This window comes from Platalea leucorodia (assembly GCF_965183815.1).
Source record: "Platalea leucorodia genome assembly, chromosome: 6".
NCBI lineage: Eukaryota > Metazoa > Chordata > Aves > Pelecaniformes > Threskiornithidae > Platalea > Platalea leucorodia.
This window is the reverse complement of record NC_138828.1, coordinates 15,382,138-15,402,133: the sequence shown is the minus strand read 5'-3', so window position 1 is coordinate 15,402,133 and position 19,996 is coordinate 15,382,138. Positions and strand designations below refer to the sequence as shown.

Here is a 19,996-nt window from a genome sequence, read left to right as displayed (position 1 = left end):
ATGTTTTAGAAAGCTCATTCTCAAACAGAACTCTGAAGAGCAGTTACAGTTTCACTCTGAAATATTCACTTGTTGAAGTCAGTGCAAGGTGCGATACTGACTTCAGCGGAGATGGAATTGTGGTCATCACCCTTTTTTGCCCTTGTGGTATTGTGCACCTACTTCCTCTCTGCATCAAAGGTAAAAGAGACTGCTTTATAGAAAATAATCCCACAGCTCTGAAGTGGCTCAAATGCTGTTTTTAAAAAAATCACCAAGTCTTAGCTACTGTGAGAAGACTGGTGACAGAATTAGTACAAAGTTGGCAATTAGCTGCTGTAGACCAAGAAAGTATTTGAATTCATCTAGATTCAAAATCTGTGTTTAAAAAGCATGTGTAAATCCGAACCTTCTTCAGTTTATTGTAAAAGGTTAGCAAATAAAATGCTAAGTTAAAGAAAATTACCTTTTTTTTTTTAATCAAGGAATGTGATTAATATTTTCTGCCCATGTGTGAGGGTTCTTTTCAACTTGTGTAACATGTTCTGTTGTCAGTACCCAAAGTCCAGTTCAAAGAACCAATGCACGTGGCAAATGAAAAAGATGAACAGCTGGTGGCCCTCATTTATCGAAGCGGTGACATTAACCATAAATCCACAGTGTGTTGCTATACTCGCCAGGGTTCTGCCCAAGTTATGATGGACTACAAGGAGAGGCCAAATACAGATGATTCTGTAGTGGTGTTTCTCCCAGGTAAGCTTTTCCCATTGGAATTAGAAAATAAGGTGTTACTTTTGTCTGACAAGTAATCTGATGGTAAATAGGAACTCTGACCTCCAGGACGTTCTGGGGGTTGTTATGCCAGGTGAGCTTCTGTGGATGAAGAAGGCGGCACAGGACTATTTAACAAATAGTTTTGTGACTATGACAGCAGCATTTTCAAAGGTGATTATGGCTGAAGTTGGATAATACAGAATTCAGTAATATTGAACATCCTCTGCTACACTTTTGAGCATAGCGCTTGTTCATGAGAGTAAGCAGGAATAATACTGATGCAGTGCCTTGAGCAGAGGAGAATCGGAGCAGCAGGTTCCTTGCCGTACAACACCCTGCTGAATGCTGCAAGGGATGCTGCTTAGTTCCCATTGTGGCAGTCATGGGATTTTTCCTTAGCAGAGATTGACTCAAACACAACAAAAAAATGAAGTGTGCCAGTCAGCGCTAGTCTCTGCTTCCATGTTCTTGAGACTGTCTTTTCTATGGCAAGCCTGAGAAAGAGTGGGGTTTTTGGTTTTTGTTTTGTTTTTATCCTGGTCTTTTGTACTCCTATGAAGATAATGTCTTGTTCTTGCTTCATACCTTTCTGCAGGAGAAACTGAGAAGCCCTGTGTGGTAATTCTGGAGGATGATGTAATTTATGAGGAGGAGGAGGAATTCAGATTGGTGCTTGGAACACCAAAAAGTGATTCCGCGTTCGGTGCTTCCATTGGGGATCAGAAAGAGACGGTGATCAAGATTAAGGATGAAGAAGACAGTAAGTTTTATGTTAATTGTGGGTAGCTGCAAATGGGAACATGGGACTAATTCCATTCAGTGTTTGGTTCAACAGTTTTCAAAGTACCCAGTAACAAGTTTTTCAAAAACTGTCAAGTATTTTATTTTTGTGTTTTGAATTTACACTCTTTTAATCTATTCTGAATGCATCCCTGGCTCTGCCTTTTGTGGGATAATGGGAAGAGAAATTCTCTTGTTTATTTCCATTCCATTTATTGCTCTATATGTGTTGCTTTCATCAGAGTATCATAAATTTGACTAAGTTGAAAGAATCACACATGCCTTGGGTCAAATTCACCAAAAAAAAAACCAAACCAAACCAAAAAACCCAAAAACCAACAAAAAACCACAAAAAAAACCCCAAACCAAACCCCAACCATAATATAATTGATAATGCTGTAAAATGGACTCTGCAAGTCATAGAGAGTCATTTAAGTAAATCAGATTTATCCCATACCTTTGACAAGGTATTAGAGTAAATAACTTATAGAAGTAACTGCTTTCTTCAAAAGCTAAACATATTTTACCTCTAAATATTCCACTCTAGACTTCACTAAAGCAAACACCAGGGGACCAGGTATTCTTCTTTTAATAATAGCTACAAACTTCTATCTGAATTACAGTTTTCAAAATGTTTCACTTCAGTCATTCTAGACAGCAATTAATAAGGCAAATAAATTGATAGCCAGACAATCACTTTGAATTTTCAGGTTTGTTATGACCTTCTCATTTCCTTTGGACTGTTCACTCTCAGGTAAGGTATTTGCACTTGTTCTAGTTGACATCAGTATTTTTTTTTTTTATGTTCAGGTTTTTGTCCTGTTTTTTTTTTCTCCTCGTCTAGAACCAGTGATTAAATTCTCTGAAATAAAACACAGCATTCAGGAGCCTCAGGAACCTGGAGAAATTGCACTAGTAAGAATCCATGTTCTACGCCTCGGTGATAGCTCCAAAGTATCTGTTGTCAGAGTGCACAGTAAGGATGGCTCAGCCACCTCAGGGGAGGACTACAATCCAATGTCAGAAGGTAAGGGCTTCATTGGGTGTGGGGATTGGAAACATTAGTTTGGAAAGTGCCTTCCTGCAAATGAATGCTGGACAGGGAGCTGAAGTCTTGTTTTGATAACCAAATGGTAAGTGCTGTACTTTAGACTAGGACTTCCTGCTTCATTTTGTGTGTTTTGGAATGGGAGATTTGAGTATTGTCGATTTTTGGTTTTTCTCCAAGTTAATTGTGGGACATGTGGATCTGCCCTAAGCACTTACAGTAAGGAGTTGCCAGTGGTGGGATGCTTTTCATAGAAAAGCCCGCTCCTGGGAGCTGGCACCCAGGTCCCCTCTCTCCCAGGAGAGTTCAAACCTCAAAGTTACAGACCCATATTCTCTTTCTGTGACCCACTGCATTTGGATTTTGTTTTCCTTACAGTGACATGGTTTTGATGGCATGTCACCCTCACAGGAACAGTTATAGCCTGGTGGTTATGCAAACTCCCTAGAGGAGTAACTCTTCTACAGTATCTCCTGGGGAGGTATGACCTTGAATACAGTTAGACTAAAATGAACACACAAAGTCTCTCATTTCTTGAGTATTTGTGCTATTGACTAAGAGCTAGCATCAGAAAAATGGGTACCACTTCCTCCTGACTTTTAGCAAGAAATAACAGTTCCCACTTGGTTTCTGGAGGAAGGACCACAGATGCCTATTTCTAAGAGACCGTTCTTGTCTTGAGGTTTCATGTAGGTGAACATGTGTCCTAAAGACCTAAAACCAAGTATGTTGACTTTTCAGTTCAAAGTGCAGCGGTTTGGATCCTGCTTAAATATGCACTGCAAATGGAGCCTGAGACAGTATCCATACTGGTATAATAATGTACCTGGGACCATTCTTTGGCATGTAGACCCACTCTGTTGAAGTTCCTTTGCCACTGAAGCAGGATTTCTGCATGAAAAGTGCCTCTCTGGCCCACACTAATTCTGAACTGTGTCCAGGAATTGTTTGGAAGCAAGCTAGTCGGCTTGGTGCAAAATTATGTCAGAATATTATGTTTTTATATTAAGTCTTCCAACAAGTTATCAATATCAACTTGTATTTATTTTTTCTGTCCAGCAAAAGTGAGTTAGGTTTACTTGGTCATTATGCTGCAGAACAGATGCTAGCAGCTCAGTCTACTAGTGCATTTTACTTAGAGCAAAAACATCTTATTGCAACAGAATACAGAGTATGTTACTTGAACACAATGGACGAAGAAAGCAATTATCTTGATTTTGCTTTAATTTGTTGTTTGTTTGTTTGTTTGTTTTAATCAGATATTGAATTCAGAGAAGGAGAAACGGACCATTTTGTTGAAGTAGAGATTCTGTATGATGGCATAAGAGAAATGAGAGAAGCCTTTACTGTCCACCTGAAAGCTGATGAGAACATGGTAGCAGAGACACAGGTAACAACTGTTGACAACAAAAGTTGCCATTTGTAATGATTTTTTTTTTTTATTTTTATAAAAACATCTAAAAATCCATGTACTCGCAGCATGCATGCCAGCCTGGTATTCATAGGCTCCTGTGGTTAGTTTGGTGCATGCCTGTCTAAATACTGGTATAAATTAGCTGTAAATTCACCCATTTTGAACAAAGTCTAGAAGCACTGAATTACAAATCCTGTGTATGACCCACTATATGCTTCACCGAGAGTTTGGCAGTGGAGACCTCTCTCATTCTTTCCAAGTTATTGGTATACATCTTAGGAGAGTATAGTGCACTAACTGACTTGTAGAAACCTCTTCTGACTTTTCCCATTATATCAAAAGATGTAAAAATATAAAAGAAGACAGCAAGAAGCTGTGATTGGCAGGTTTTGTTTGTATTAATACTGTCTCTGGCTGCTAGAGACCCAGTACAACAGAGAAGACTGTGTTGATCGCTCTCTAAACGTGTGGAGAGATGTGGCGGCAGCAGCTGCAGCCACGCTGGGGTGCTCTGATCAGTGCTCTGCATCACTTCATGTGCCCAAGTGCAGCTCTGTGAGGCCTTCTCACCCGTTCCCATGGCAGGAGATCTGTGGGCAGGGAGGAAGGCACGAATGGGGACAGATGGGCATAGATTTGTCTCCCATTTCTTTTTTTATTTTGATGAAGCAGAGGAGAGCGCAGCAAGTGTTAGAGCTACTACAGTTCTGAAGAGCACCGCCTGCCATTTTGGGTTATAATTAAGACCTAAGTGGACTCAAACACTAGCAGCTTCTTACTTCAATACTATGTACAGCAAATTACTACGTGCAGAGAAACTGTGGCCCTGGGATCCACTACATCGTGTATATTATACCTTGATAAATTTGTAGGCCACTATTTTAAAAACAGAGGATCTAAAGTTAACACACACAGTCTTTATACTTCAGCTGGTAAAAGCCCAAACTGGCTGTCAGGTGAGATCAAATTGATGTGTAGGCTGAAGCTACTACATGGGCTCTGAAGTAGTTTAGCAGAATTTGGGGGTTTGTTTTTATATTTTATGTTTGTGGCAAGGTTTAGCTGGGGGTAGATGAGTCAGGAGTGAAGTTGAACACGGGAAAATGAAGAGAAGTGGTATTTTAAAATTTGTCTTTGTTTCTTACTACCCAAATCTATTTTAATTGGCAATAAATTAAATTAATTTTCGCCAAGTTGAGTGTGTTTTGCCCATTAGAGTAAGTGGTAAGCAATCTCCCTGTCTTTAGCTGGACCCATGAGCCTTTCTCATTCTATTTCTTCCTCCTGCCACACTGAAGATGGGGAGTGAGTGAGTGACTGGGTGGGTGTTTGACTGTTTGCCAAGGCTACTTTTTTTTTGTAAACAAAAATTGGAATATTTTTATTTCCCTTTTCCTCATGTTTGGGGAATCAGTTCCTCCTGAATTTTTAGCTAGTTGCTGGTGAACAGGTTTTAAGTGGAAAATCTTTAAAAACCACTGCGGAGTGAATTTTCCTTAATACAAGTCACCATTTTATCAAAGAATGCCAGGTAAAACCAGAATGAGCTTGGTGGCAGAAATTAAGTTGCAGGCACTACTTCTCCTTCTCCCTCCATTCCTTATTGTCAGCAGTATACATAACCTTTTCTCTCTCTCAACTCAGATGAGTAAAGCCATTGTGTACATTGAAGAAATGGACAGTGTTGCAGATGTGATGTTTCCAGCTGTGCCCCAGCTTGTCTCACTTCTGATGTATGACGACACTGCTAAAAGCAAAGAGAATCCACACCCTCCAACTGGCTATCCTGTTGTCTGTGTAACGGTAAGGCTTGTTTCTGCATGCTTTTGTCCAACGTACTCATTCTGTGCTCTGGACCATGTAAAACAATTGAAAAAGTATTCAATTCTGGAAAATGACAACCAAAAGCAGCAGGCTGTTACTGTGTCAGAGACACTTGCATAAGTCTTTCTGCTGACCAAGGTCAGAGAACGAGAGCTTCCAAGAGAGGGTCACTAACACTCCCAACCTGTGACAACTCTTTCTGCAGTGAGTGTTTCTTGCTGACCTAAATAGGCTTTGGTACTGGGCTGTGCTGTCAAACTAATAACTAGTTCTTGGGGATGGCTGGGACACGTAGAATTAGGGCCAGAAAAATAGAGATTTCTAAACCCAAAGCTGAGCCGGCAGGAAGGTGAGGAGGAGATAAGTGCTGCCCAAAAAAGAGGTCTGTGGCCATACAGAGCTTTCCAGAAACAGTTCACATCCTGGGCTTTGTGAGCAGAGCTGTGCCATGAGCAGCTGAGCACATTTTATCAAAGTTGACTGAACAGCCTCTGGTATCAGCCATCTGTCCCATCTGCAGGAGACTGCTCTCCCAGATAGAGCTGGCAGAGGGACCTGTACTTGTGTGCCTGCTGCTTCTGTGTAAAGTCAGGTGTTTTAAACTGTTGATCAAGGATGATTTTGAGGGGGAAAAAAAAAAAGCTGGATTTTGCACTAGCAAAAAGCACACATGCGTCTTCACTCCTGTTTGATTCTGTTGTGGGAGCAGCAGCAGACTGCTGGGGAGGGCACAGTTGTAACTTGTCAGCTCTTTGCCAGGGAGGTATGAATTCAGGCCGCTCATTTTATGTTTCTAACAGTTTCCAGTGTATTAGAGTGGGGATCTTTCAAGCTAGGGTGTCTGAATTTGGGAGAACTGACTTAATAAGAGTTCAGCTTTTGGAGTCAGCACTAGCGTTTTCCAGGTTTGCATGGTCAGAGTCGAAACATGAAGTGTAACAACAACTCACTACTACCTGGGGTTTGTTTTTTGTTTGTTTGTTCTTGTTTTTAATTAAAAAACCCCCATGGCATTCCTTCATATCCCCTCAATTAGGGGAAGATAGTGTGCCTGCATAAAGGTCTTATTTTGCTGATTTAGTAATAAGCAGAGTACTGTTAGAAGAATGCTTAACAGTTTGCTTGCCTGGAGCAGGCGTAGGTAAGAATAGATAACTCCCTCTATTTTATGTAAATGCCAAACCATAGGCATGCAATCCCAAGTATTCAGACTACGACAAAACCGGATCCATCTGCGCCATGGAAAACATCAATGATACTCTGACCCTGTACCGCTGGCTTGTCAGTGCTCCAAGTGGGAGTGATGGTGTCACCAGCCCGATGAGAGAAGTGGACTCCGACACTTTTTTTACCAGCACCAAATCCATCTCCCTGGACTCTGTATACTTCCAAGCAGGCTCCAGGCTTCAGTGTGCAGCTCGAGCTGTGAATGCCAATGGTGATGCAGGTCTGGAGCTGCTAAGTCCAATATATACAGTAAACAGAGAGGAAGGTAAGTTGTTAATGATGGGGAATTAGGTAGCCTTTCTTGGGAAAAGATGAGGTAGTGTTTGCAGCTGATGGCGGTCTGCTGTGGGATGTTTTGTTTTAGGGCATTAGTGCTCGTATGTTAGTTAATTTTTTTTCATACGTGCGTGGGACTGTTCTAGCGAAAGGCAAAAGCGTCTTGTAATCGTCTCATCAGCTCTGGTATTTCAAGGGTTTGGGCCCATCATAGGCCATGTGTAAAAGATTGGTGGGTGTATGATGATAATGATTTTTTTTACACCTAATTTGACTAGTGAGCAGAGCAGAATTTGACTTCCCCAGTCTTGGGTCCTTTGCTTTTCTCAATATACATATTTCAAATACACCTCTATTTCCATGTGTTTTTAGTTTAAACAACAGAGCTACTGACACTGAGAGCAGGTTGTAGGTGTACTGAATTTGATGTTGTCTTAAGACTTGCAGACTAAAGACAGTTAAAATACAGGTGCTGGAAAAGGGTGGGGGCATGAAATGCATGTGGAAATTCAGATATTGCAGCACTGCATGCATAACTCTGCTGAGGCTATGCATCAGAAGGTAAGGGGACATCCTAATTTTGGATTTAGCCCACATCCCTCAAGTTTCTTAACTGTGATCCATATCTGGATGTGTATGACTAATCTGTTGCTTTTTCTCAGAAATTCAGATGAGGAAAATGCATCTTTTTGCTCAATCAGTTAGTGACTAGAACAGTTACTTGGGAGTTACTTTAAAGTCCTACTCTGCCCAAATTAAAGCAGGAGCTTGACTTTACTGCATCTTGGGATTCAAGGGGCCAAAATGTTGCATGCTAGGCGGTGACTGTGTCTCTTTAGACTAAAAGGTTTCATTTAGGCTCTATAATTAAATACTCACTGGGTGAGAGAAGCACTAGCTCACCGACTATGCAAGTGGGTCATGCTGTGCTTCCTCAGCTCTGTTCTCTGCAGTTCAGTCCTTCTGCTACATCTCCTCTGCTACATGGAGTCCTCCACCTCCATCTCCTCCAGCCGCAGTGCAACACCCCTGGGCAGCATTGAACTATGTGGGAAGAACTGAAAAAGTTTTGTGTTACCAGGGTATTAGTGATGGTCCTGTTGTAGTGGCAGCGGCCTGCCAACAAACCAAGACAAGGCTTGTGAATAGAGGCAGTGTTTTCTGTTAAGACCACAAGTTGGGGAAGGAAGGGAAGCTTTTGCTCATGTAATCCAGACTGAAAGCTATCAAGGTTTTAGTCAGTTGTGTTCATGCTCAGTGGCTGAAAAGTAGCTCCTTTGAGACTTTTCATCGTTAGGAAGTTAGGTAGTAGCCTGTGAAGTTTTCAAGGTTCCCTCAGGCTCCTAAGTGTTAGATTTATAGATCTAAAGTGGCCATTATGCACCATAGCTCCTCTGTGGGTTTACCGCTATCCGCCTAAAGTGCTAGTTCTTTCTGTAATTTAATCAGAAATTATCTTTGCCTCATCATACACAGAAAAAGACAGAACCTGAAATACCTCTGCTGTGTAAGTAGTGGACCCTGCAGAACAACACAAACTGCCCCTATGTATTTTAGTTAGCTGTTGCCTGCAAGATGTTGGCTTCCCTCAGGCAGCGTGTTTTTTGCGGCAAGAGCTCAGGTGTGGTTGTGAATCACCCTGCCCTTCACCTCAGTAAGTGATGGCTGCCAAGGTAAATGCTGGTGTAAAGTTGCCATCTCCCCATTTCTAGGGAGGAAGAACAAATCCTTATCAGGAAGAGGTCAGGTTCCTCAGCCGCTGCTGGGCATTGAAGGGTTTCCATACTTCTGCTGTTGCCTCTCTGGAGAAGGACTTCTTGGCCCTAGGAGTTAGACCAGGCAGCATGGGCAGAGCTGTGAGGAACTCCCTAATTAGCGTGTCGACATTTCTGCATTTTTCTGACCTAGCTCTGTGGACAGACGTCTCCAAGCTGCTTAACGCAGATATGACACAGTTTAGCAGTCATCTCACAACCTGTCTTTCCTCTTTGCTCAGGTCTTTGCCAACCTCGCATCCCAGGAACAGTAGGAGCAGAACCTTTCTCAGCTAAAATTCGCTACACAGGTCCCGATGACCCTGACCATCGCAATCTGATCCAACTAACAGTCACGATGCCCCATATGGATGGTAAGCATCAAGTGGTGAGAGTTAATTAACACACACTGCTTTGGACTTTTCCTCTCCCACAGGTTTGTCTCCACAGTTGCTTGCTGCGTTGTGGCAGAACCTTGAATAATCCGTGTTTAATGAACAGCTTGCCAACTGCAAGGTTAACGTATGGATGAAATGTTGGGTATCCTTATCTCCTGTGTTTCCAGACTCCAGCTCTAAAAATATGTTCACAAGCAGTTAATGAATACTTTATTTCTATTCACGATGTTAATGGGTCATATGACATTTATGTTTTAGGAATGCTGCCGGTTATCTCCACGCGCCCCTTATCCAACTTTGAGCTAACACTTAGCCCAGATGGCACTCGTGTGGGACACCACAAGTGCTCCAACCTACTGGACTATAATGAGATCCAGACCAAACATGGGTTTATTACAGAGGAAACTAAGAACCCCAAAGTGATTGGAGAAACGGCACCTTACCAGTACAGCAGTGCTCTGCGGTCTGCCAAAACCTTGCGTTTCTATCAGAACCTCAACCTTGAGGCTTGCCTTTGGGAGTTCAACAGTTACTACGATATGTCTGAGCTGCTGACAGACTGCAGTGGCTCCATTGGCACAGATGGGCAGGTATGTGGCACTGAAGCGCCTTCCTCTCTTGATAAGAGGCTTTGGAAGCACAAGTCCAACAGAAAGTGTTACTAAGGATTGCACGAGGAAGGATTTAGTCACTATGCAGGCAGTTTGATATGTGTTCCCTTAGCACAAATGTTTTCGGAAGTACAGATTTGTTCCTTTGCACTGTATTTCTGTGCACAGACATGATTCATCTTCCCGGTAATGGAGCACAGCTTACTGCATTGCTGTTGCTCCTAGTCTGGATTTTAGAAACAGTTTTTCTGACTCAGAGAGCTTTTCCAAACTCTGTACGTGCTTGTGCTATCGCCCAAAGCCCATGTAGCGGCATATTCAAAGAAGAGGCTACAATTTTATTGCCTTATAGAAGTAAACCATATGTGTAAAGTATGTTATTGACCCTGGAAGTGTGTTCTAAGGCTACATAAAAAAACCCTTTTTTACAAAAAAAACCAAACCACTTTTTTAAGTAGAAGCTCTAATTTAGGCTTACAGTGTTTGGGCTTTAGGCAGAGCTGTCAAGTAGGGTGAGATTTTATAAACAGCAGCTTGGTTGAGGAGGAGCAAACACACACATAATTTTCCTGAGTAAAACAAGCCATTGTGCCAGGGCTTTGATATGAATTACGTCAAAGAGCAGGCATGGTGGCTCCCCTGTGCAGTGTCTGACAGCACACTGCATTTACTTGGAAAATAACCCAAGGCACAAGCACCCTACAGCAATTGCACTTACACTGGAGGAAATTCCAGGGGGCTGTGGAGCCTCTGTGCTGACTTCACCTTGAATCAGCCTTGGCTCAGCAGCTTGATGCTTTCCCATTCCATAGGTGCTCAGCTGTTACCTTCTCAATTGATGCTCAGTAGCCAAAGAAGATTTATTTACTAATTATCTGCTTGGCCACCCATTCTGGTTGCTTGTTAGTTGCTTGGTAGAGAGAGACCTTCTTAACTCAGAAGATAGTTTTAAATTGCAGTGTTTCAGGGTGCCATAATCCATAGAGTTCAATCTATTGTAAAGGTAGGTGTTACTTTAGAGGACTCATTTCTAAATTTGTGTTTGATTTCTGAATGCCTAAGGAATCTGGTGGTTCTCATCTGGAATTTTAATTTAGGCCACCTTCAATTTCTCTGGAGTTTGTTTTGAAGGCTTTTTTTTTTTTTTCCCCAAGGTAAAGCAAAATCTTAGATGGTCCTTATTTTGGAGAGGTATGAACCCTGTTATGTTGAACTGGCAAAGATTTGAGGACACTATCAAGTGAGGTGATTTGCAGGACCTGAAATAATAGCGATGTCAGTAACACATGTAAAATGTTTCTGTGCAGGTTTTTTCGCTTAGGTTTAAAGAGTGCAGTTCATGAGAATGCAAAGTTGGCATGAAAGTAATTTTTTTTTCAGGTTGCATGCAGTAACCTGATACCTTAATGTTTTTCAGGTCTTAAATCTGGTGCAGTCATATGTAACTCTGCGGGTGCCTCTCTATGTCTCCTATGTCTTCCACTCCCCTGCTGCCATTGGTGGCTGGCAACATTTTGATTTGCAGTCTGAACTGAGACTCACCTTTGTGTACGACACGGCTATCCTGTGGAAAGATGGGATAGGCAGCCCTCCTGAATCAGAGCTCCAAGGTGAGCTGTTTCAGATGCCGTCATTTCTAAACTCCGTCCTGTTCAATGTTCTGATGATGGGAGACGAGTGGTCAATACCTTGATGCTTTTTAGCCTTGAGATTCTCAAAAGCAGTAACAGCATGCTGACTCCCTCAGTTAGAACACCCACCCAAAGGACAATTATGTTTGGTTTTCAGTGCTGTATGTTACTAAACTAGATGTTTTGAATCTTCCCTCAACTGCATGCTGCTTTTAATCTCTAAAAAATGAGACAAATTAGTGCGCAGACCAACTCTGAAGCAGATGTTCTTATGGAAAGATAGACTCCAGTGCTGAATTGATACACAGTTACAGGGCAACGGAAGCACTTACATAGTCCTGTGCAGGGGAAGTGCCTGCAAAAGGGACCTTACTGGAGGGAGCAGCCTTGGTGTCCGTGTGACAAAAAGTCCCAGACTCCTCCTTTCTCCTGCCTGCACTCTTATATCAGCATATGTGGATATACTTCAGGTGAGCCTGGTCTTATGTCAGCAAAAGGGAGAAAAAAAAAAAACCTGCCTTAATGGATTGCACCATTAGCAGGTGTAAATGAGTGTATTTTTTCTGAAGGTGGTGGGTTTGGAGATCTGTCTCAAAACAATCAATGTGACAGGGTCTAATATCTGTGAAGAGCACCAGAGTTTCAGTAAAGTGTTTCAGATCTCCAGATGCAGAAAAGATATGAAGCGCCTTCCTTTAAAAATGCGTTTGGGAACCGTTGGTGGTAAAATCGTTGGCTTTTTCTCCCTAGGCTCCCTCTACCCCGTGAGTATGCAGATCAATGACGAAGGGCGATTAGTGGTGAACTTCCGAACAGAGATTCGTTTCTGGGGCCAGCTGGTGATGTCCCACCCAGGTGCGTACCCAGCCTGTCCACCTGTGCTAGCCAGGGTATCTGTAGTGCTGTCTGTCTGGCAGAGCACAAAGGTATCACAGTAAAGGGTCTGTCTCAGTGTAGAAGGGGAATTAAGTAACCGAGGTGCTTCCCTTTCTGGGGTGTAAGTTAATTTCTTTCCGTTCCCTTGCTTCTTTGCTTTTGTGTGGTAATTTTATACCATGCCAGGCATCCATAATTATGGCAAATTATAATTTGCCTTTTATGCTTTCAGGAACATCTCTGGCATCAATGGTGGTGTCTGCTGACCACCCTGGCCTCACGTTTACACTCAGTCTGTTACGAAGCGAGCCGACCTTCCACCAGCCTGTGCAGCAGTGGAGTTTTATCTCCGACTTTGCTGTGAGTTTATATTCAGACTTGAATTTAGGGAAGCAAAGGGAATGTCGGTTTTTAACATACTTTCCATGCAGTTGTCAGCGCTATAAGATCAGTAAGCATCAACTTATTTGGATGCAGTCATGTGTTTTCATTACCTAATGAACAGTCAGAAGTCCCTGGTGTCCCTGGAGCTTGAGTCCCGAGGCCTGAACCCATGCTCCCGCTAGCCGGCACCATTCAGTGCTGGAGCTGTGGCCTCTCTTGAAGAGTTTGCCTTAACGTTATCTCCCTTGGCATTGCCAGGAAACTGTGATCCAGGAGTTGCTGCTGCTGTTATAAGAGGCTTGATTTTTCCCCACACGTGGCAAAGCTGCTTAGCTCCTGCTGAGCTCAGGAGTCAGTGGGAACTACTGTGGCCCCAAAGCCTGTGCCTCTAGCAGGGCAGAAGAGGCTTGCTTAAAAGTGTCTGGCTTCTGTGAGAGGGACACAGCCCAGTTACTCAGCTCTTGCTGAGCTGACGGGAAGGGAGCCATTTGCATTCACTAAAAATCTGGCCAAAATCATCATCTCTTCAGAGAGATTTAGTATGTTAGATTTGGACATTGACATGTTCATTTCCACCACCACTGCAGCAAGGTCAGTCCCTCAAAGGCCTGGTAGTAGATATTCTGTATTAGTTCTCGTTACAGAGAAGTAGAGGAGAGACAGCGTGTGTCAGTGCCTTGCTGCTGAAGTGCGCTGATGGTGTTGGTGCACACGCTTCCTGCATAAGGGAGAGCACCACGATCACAAACAGCAACGTCCAAGTTTGTGAAAGTGTTTAGGATGCTGCTGGGAATTCAGCTTCACCTCGGGGCAATGTGAGCTGCAAGTGATTGTTCAGAGGCTGTGGAGAAACGCTCATTTCTCTAATCTTTTCGCAGGTACGAGATTACTCAGGTACTTACACTGTGAAATTCATCCCTTGCACTGCTGCGCCCAGTCAGCAATATGCCCTTCCTGTCATCTGTAACCCACGGGACCCAATTGTATTTGATATGGACATCAGGTTCCAACAGGTACACCATTTTACTTAGGACTTACACATTTTTCCATGAAGTCTCATGGGCAAAACAAGCCAAAAGCAAATTTAGGCTGAAAGGCCAGTGTTCTGTAACCACTGAAAGAGATGTTCTGGCATAGGCCATCCAGTACCAGTTATCAAGAGAAAATAATGGATTATTTCAGGTGGGTTCAGAAGGAGTTTTACAGTGCTTATAGCCTGCTCTAGATCTCGTCTTCGCAGGTGAGAGAAAATCAAACTAAATTAACATTTTTTCAGTAATTAAAATCTTATTTTTTCATTTCTTTACGTCATAGTCCAGCCTATTCCCAAGTACTTTGCTGCTTTTTTTCAGGAAGGCGGGGGCTGAAGGGGGGAGGCATTTTAGTTCTAAGGGAGATGGTTTTCAAAAATAACTTGCAGTCCCGAGGTTGATTTTTAAAACTGAGATTCAATGTAACAGAATTGTATCAGGAGGGTCTTTTTCTCAAGCAGCGGGAAACACTTAATTCAGAGTTAGCGCGGCAATTGTGACAATTTTCCTGTATATATTAAAGCAAAAAAAAAAAAAAAAAAAAAGCAGCGCACCACCTAGCAGTAACTTACTATTGTAGATTGTTACAAAGACCAGATTTTCTGTTGCAATTAGCTTGAGGAATGACTTGAATAGCATTTGGAGAGCAAGGGTTCTGAATCTGAGGCTTAATTTCCAGTGAACGTATCAAACATTTTAAAACCCCTTAGTATAACATTGCATCCTTCTGTCAGTACATAAAAAATGACCTGATTTCCCGCCCCCTCCAAAAGTACTGGATACCTGAGAGGCCTTGTCGATGTCAGTCAGAGCCGTTCAGCCCTTTTGACCTTTAGAGCTGCTCTTTAGCCTTCTGCTTCGTTAGCCAGTTGCGTGGCATGTGTGGCAAGTGTGGAGACGACTGTATTACATGCAAATTAACTGAATGTCTGTCTTGTTTGCTCAAACAATTGGTGTTGAATTTAGTTTAAAGATACCGCTTCAGCAATAGTTTTCCTGCTGCCAGCTTGTGACGCAGGAGATGACTGCTACACCGGAAGAGGAAAATGATTTGATGAGGAGCGAAATAACTGGAGTTGTGGTGGCATTTGCATATTAAGTTAATTTTGCACTTCTGTGTATATAATCACACCCTTATGACTGTTACCCTTAGATGCTGGGTTTATTGTCGTCAACAAGATTAAATAGTGGTGTGAGACAGTTTAGTTCTTGACCTTATTTCTGTGTTGGAGAGCCGGTTGCCTTCTGTTCCCCTCTACATCTCCCCGCACGTGTGGTGGCTCTCGCAGCACCCCGGAGTGCCGGAGTCACAGGGCAGGCGCAGACCCGTGGCCCAGTGCCAGCTTCCTCCCTCCAAACGTGCTGGGCTCTGCCGGGCTCCTGCAGCCGGGAGGTGTTTGTGGTGGGGAAGGCAGAAAGGCGGTGACTGGGAGTGCCCTACCATTGCACCAGAGGAATTAACCTACTTGCAGGGCAACTCCTGTGTTGGCTCCGGGTGTGGGCCATTGGCCAGGTTACTCCTCTGGGCCAATTGCAGGCAGCTTCCAGGCCGCAAGTGGAACATGCACAGTGTAGCCGGGGGCGAGTAGGGGCAGATGAGGTTTCCCATCCTGTGCTTGTTGGTTTGAATGTGCGGATTCTTGTTTAGAGTAGGGAAAATGAGTTGGTGTTGAGCTAGGTTCTGGTCCTGATCTAGTTTTATTAGCCTCTTGCCCACAGCTCTGTTCTCCCAACTACTTTTGCAAGTGTCACCGAAAGGATACATTGCTGCCCTGTATCTGAGGAAACAGATAACTTTTGCTGTTTTACTTGGCAATGTTGAAATAAAGCACTGTAGTTGTGTGTTTTAATGGATCATGATGAGAAGCACAAGAGGAGGTGTATGTATGTATGTATGTAGGAGGGATTCTTATAAATGCTGTGTACTGCTGAAAGGTTTGACCAGCGCATCGCTACTACGGCAATGGTGTAGAATGATCGTTGTAAAGCTACAACCAAGGCATTTTTCTGGTCATCTAATTTCATTTTTCCCCACAGGTCAGTGACCCAGTGGCAGCGGAGTTCAGTCTAAATACTCAAATGTTTCTGCTGTCCAAAAAGGAGCTTTGGATATCTGATGGATCAATGGGATTCGGAGAAGGAGCTGACGTAGCCTTTACCAAAGGTAAAAAGTCAATTGAACATTCGACGTATTATGAAAGCTAAAACAGAGCCACTTTTAACAAGAGCTGAATATGTGTTTTACTAGTTTTATAACCCCTGCATGGTCTATGTATTTCCACTGCAGAAAAGTAAAATACAGAAGCACTAAAATATGATGTAATTTAGTGTAATTGAAACAGGCTTTGGTTCTGTTTATGGGCTCTGAGAGGAAAAGCATTCCAAAGGTAGGTGCAGAATATAGGGGCATATATCTGAAACCGCAGTTCTGAAAACTCCTGCTCAGCTACTGCATAATCACATATTCCCCTCATTCTGCTTTGCTTTGAAGCTGCCCACACTAGAACTTTTTGCCCCATTTTGAGGGGGCTACGTCATTTCAGTGCTTAGGTTATTCTAGTCAGAAATGCAGGAATTGAATACTTGTACACCCGAGGCTCCTTGACTTGGTCATGCAGCTGTTCTCAATTGCAGACTGGGTGCACAACAACTGCAGCTGGCTTCAGCCATGCTGCTCAGACTCATTCTTGATTTTTTTTTTTTTTTTTGAGTTCTGGCCCAGGGCAGGTGCTCCCACACTCTGTACTCACTCACTGACTGGAGCTGTTACCAGGTTCCAGGGAAACTCCTGGTAATGGTGGTATTGGACCAGAATGTTCTTTGGTTTTATTTGGTCCCTTATTTGAGTTAATCAGTCTGAAACCCAGATGTCCTGTTAAGAACTTTATTTTGCTTGATAGAATGCTATCGGGTTGGGTAGTTTCTTATACGTGAAGATGGGTTGCCCTCTAGTGAAAAGAAGGGAAGAGCTTGCATTAAAAAGAGCTGCACTGTAAAAAACACGTCAGTACAAATTGTAACAGAAAATAAGACTAAAGCCCTGATAAATTAGTAGTAACAGCCATGGAGCATCCCGTCTTCACATGTGAAGGGAAATACACTTAAAACTAGATAATTCCTGTCCTGAGAATTTTAAAGAACACTGTTTTGGTAATAACTTGATTTAATAATTTTAAATTGACTGGTATAATGTAAAGTGTGTTAATCTGCTTTACCAGGATCTGAAATTTATGGCCGAGTGATGGTGGATCCAGTTCAGAATCTCGGTGACTCCTTCAGCTGCAACATCGAGAAGGTGTTCCTTTGCACTGGTGCTGACGGGTACGTGCCCAAGTACAACCCAGGCAATCAGGAATACGGATGCCTGGCTGACTCGCCCTCCCTCTTGTACAGATTCAAGATCCTGGTACGTAAACAGTGAGTTATGGTAGCATGCATTTTTAGATCCCTGATTTCCATGTGAATCTGGAAATACTAAACTTACTTCCTTTAGGATAAAGCTCAACCTGAGACACAAGCCAGAGCCTTTGGAAACCTGGAGTTTCATGCTACATTAGCGGCTGATCATGCAGATGCTTTTCCTCTAGTAAAACAGCCCGGTTCTGATGGTTTCAGCCTGTCTTCTGCTCCGCTCTTCCAGGTAAGTTGTCTGATAAGTGTATCACAGAAATTCTTTCACGCTAAAAGACGACTGAGGTGGAGAACAGAGCATGCAGGTAATCATGGGCACTGTGTTAGTCAGCGACAGACTTCAGCAACACGTTTCCCCTCTCCCTAACAGTGTAGAAACAAGGACAGCGTTGCTTTGTAACACTGAGCTACCCTTCTGCAGCCTTGCTGTTGTTGCAGACATGTACACCCGTGACTGGGAGCAGAAGTCACTCGTTTCGCTTACCATGGGGGCCTTGTTACATAGGAGAACACTAAGAAATTACTTTATTTTCTTGCAACTGGGAGGCGGGGTGAGGAAGGTAATCGGTTTGGATATGATATGAAATAAAAAAAGAGAGAACTATGCATCCTACTTTAAGTCAGATTAATTCGAATTCCTCAAGTCTTTTTTTTTGGTCACCTGAAGTGGTGGTGTTCTTGCCTAATTTAAGACGACTAGTGTTTTGTTAGGTAAATGCAGTAGCCTTTCTGCATTAACACTAGAAAGAAACAGGCTCTCTTATTTATCTGACCTACTTCAGCAGTCTGCATTAAAAGATTACTCCTATCTCCAAGTGCCTATTTCTGCCGTTGACTTTAATTAGACGTATTTGGCAGCAAACTTGGGACAGCTGTCTGGATGAGTCTGATGCTTTGTGTTTTCCAGTTTATAGTAAATGGGCATGAGGGGGTTGTTCAGGGTTGTTGGGGGTTTTTATGTGGTCTTTTTTTTTTTTTTTTTAAGGTGGCAGCTGGCCGAGAATGGTACATTCACACTATTTACACAGTCCGATCGAAGGAAAATGCCCACAGGCACAATGGCAAAAGAAGTCTTGACTACCACCATGTGTTGTCCTCTGCTCAAGGAAGAGTTAGCACCACAGCCTTCAAACGCAGCAGAAGAGCCAACCCAGACGTCCCGGTCTTCATGCAAGACATTGGAGCAGGTAAAGACAGAGGCACGAATATTCAGCATATTGCACTTGACCGTTCTGACAAAGCTGTCATCATCCAGAAAGATGCGGTCCCAGCTGGCACGTCGCATCACAGGCCAGTTCTGGAAATCACAAGCGGGGACTCTGGAAACAGTGTTGTACCCGTTACTGGAGGGTTGACAGGATTGCTGCTTCTGATCTGCACTGCGGTCATAACTCTCTTTTTGCTGAAGCAGAGGAACCAGTCCTCTGCTGGGAAAAGCAAAGCGCCCATCAGCCACTCCAGCAGCAGCGAAACCATGAGCACGCGGCACAGCGGCAGTGACAGTTCAGAAGTCTAGCCCATTTCTTGGGTGCTTCTCTTTTAACATGTAATTTCACTAAAAAGCAGACTCTCAAATCTAGCTCTTGGCCGACTGCTTTGCACAGACAAGTGGCTGCTCTGCTTCTAATGCTGGTTCAATTATTTGTCATGGGCAGCTATTTCTGACGGGGTTGGTGTACTAGGTTCATGTGTGAGTGACTACTTATGTATAGAATTCAAACTAGTACTCCATGAATGGGAGTTGAGGCCTTTTTCTTTTTTTTTTCGAAACCTAGTTTTTCTTTACCGTTTTGAGTATGTGGAGCTGTAAACGTGCCTTATATCCATCATGAAAGGCTGGTGCTTAGGGTGCTGGTTTTGATAACATGTACAGTATCTAGCTTTCATATAACTGGTTTTGGGGTGGTTTTTTGTTGTTTTTTTAAATAATTATTGCTGGGGAAGGAAGAAAAGAGTAGTAGTAGAGTGGAAGCTAAGTAGTAGATGATAGTGTTCTTTCTTTTAAATGAGTGATACCAACAGTTTTGTCTCAAATTTTAACGAGGACCTCAGACATACGGACAGCGGTGGGAGACTCACTCAGGTAAGGCTGTAATGGCGATAATCCGTAAGGAGAACGTTACATGTGATCAGTGAGAATTAGAACTATATTGTAAAGCTACACGAGAAAACTAGTGTTAATGCTTAGGTGCTGGCATTAAGCGCTTTCAAACATCCTGAAACAGATTTTAATACTTCAGAACAATACTAGTGACTGCTTTCCATGCCATTTGCAAGATTTAAGGTTTAGTTCCTATTGCTTTCTGCATACCAGCACTTGAGAAGCGTTAGCACAAATGCAGTGCTGCTCAGCTATTTGATAAATCTTTTCCTTCTGCTTCCTCTAAAGGTTTTTATTTAGGCTAGTTGTTAACAAGCGATCGTGGCTTGTTGTGGTTTGGAGTTTTGAAGGTGTTTCGAGTTTTCTTGTGAAAAGGGACGCTTTTAAAGGAAGGCTTCAGCACTGCAGCATTTTTGTTTAGGGTACACGAAGCGTAAGCAGTTAAGACTGGTGTCTTCTATGGCTGCCGTGACAATT

The 19,996-nt window shown here is 42.9% G+C and overlaps 1 protein-coding gene across 1 annotated transcript in view; it reads left to right on the top strand.

Annotated features, from left to right (window-relative positions):
- Nucleotides 1-18,934, top strand: part of FREM3 (FRAS1 related extracellular matrix 3) — a gene marked incomplete at both ends in the record, with an annotated part of 71,495 nt that extends 52,561 nt beyond the window's left edge. The window contains 16 exons of the mRNA XM_082315040.1: nucleotides 535-732; nucleotides 1,349-1,513; nucleotides 2,378-2,560; nucleotides 3,841-3,971; nucleotides 5,640-5,798; nucleotides 7,008-7,311; nucleotides 9,319-9,450; nucleotides 9,733-10,064; nucleotides 11,503-11,695; nucleotides 12,467-12,571; nucleotides 12,825-12,952; nucleotides 13,855-13,989; nucleotides 16,045-16,171; nucleotides 17,226-17,413; nucleotides 17,501-17,647; nucleotides 18,404-18,934. Of these exons, the coding sequence (XP_082171166.1) occupies nucleotides 535-732; nucleotides 1,349-1,513; nucleotides 2,378-2,560; nucleotides 3,841-3,971; nucleotides 5,640-5,798; nucleotides 7,008-7,311; nucleotides 9,319-9,450; nucleotides 9,733-10,064; nucleotides 11,503-11,695; nucleotides 12,467-12,571; nucleotides 12,825-12,952; nucleotides 13,855-13,989; nucleotides 16,045-16,171; nucleotides 17,226-17,413; nucleotides 17,501-17,647; nucleotides 18,404-18,934 (3,158 nt within the window). The remainder of the gene's footprint in view (nucleotides 1-534; nucleotides 733-1,348; nucleotides 1,514-2,377; nucleotides 2,561-3,840; nucleotides 3,972-5,639; nucleotides 5,799-7,007; nucleotides 7,312-9,318; nucleotides 9,451-9,732; nucleotides 10,065-11,502; nucleotides 11,696-12,466; nucleotides 12,572-12,824; nucleotides 12,953-13,854; nucleotides 13,990-16,044; nucleotides 16,172-17,225; nucleotides 17,414-17,500; nucleotides 17,648-18,403) is intronic.
- Between the last annotated feature and the right edge of the window lie 1,062 nt (nucleotides 18,935-19,996).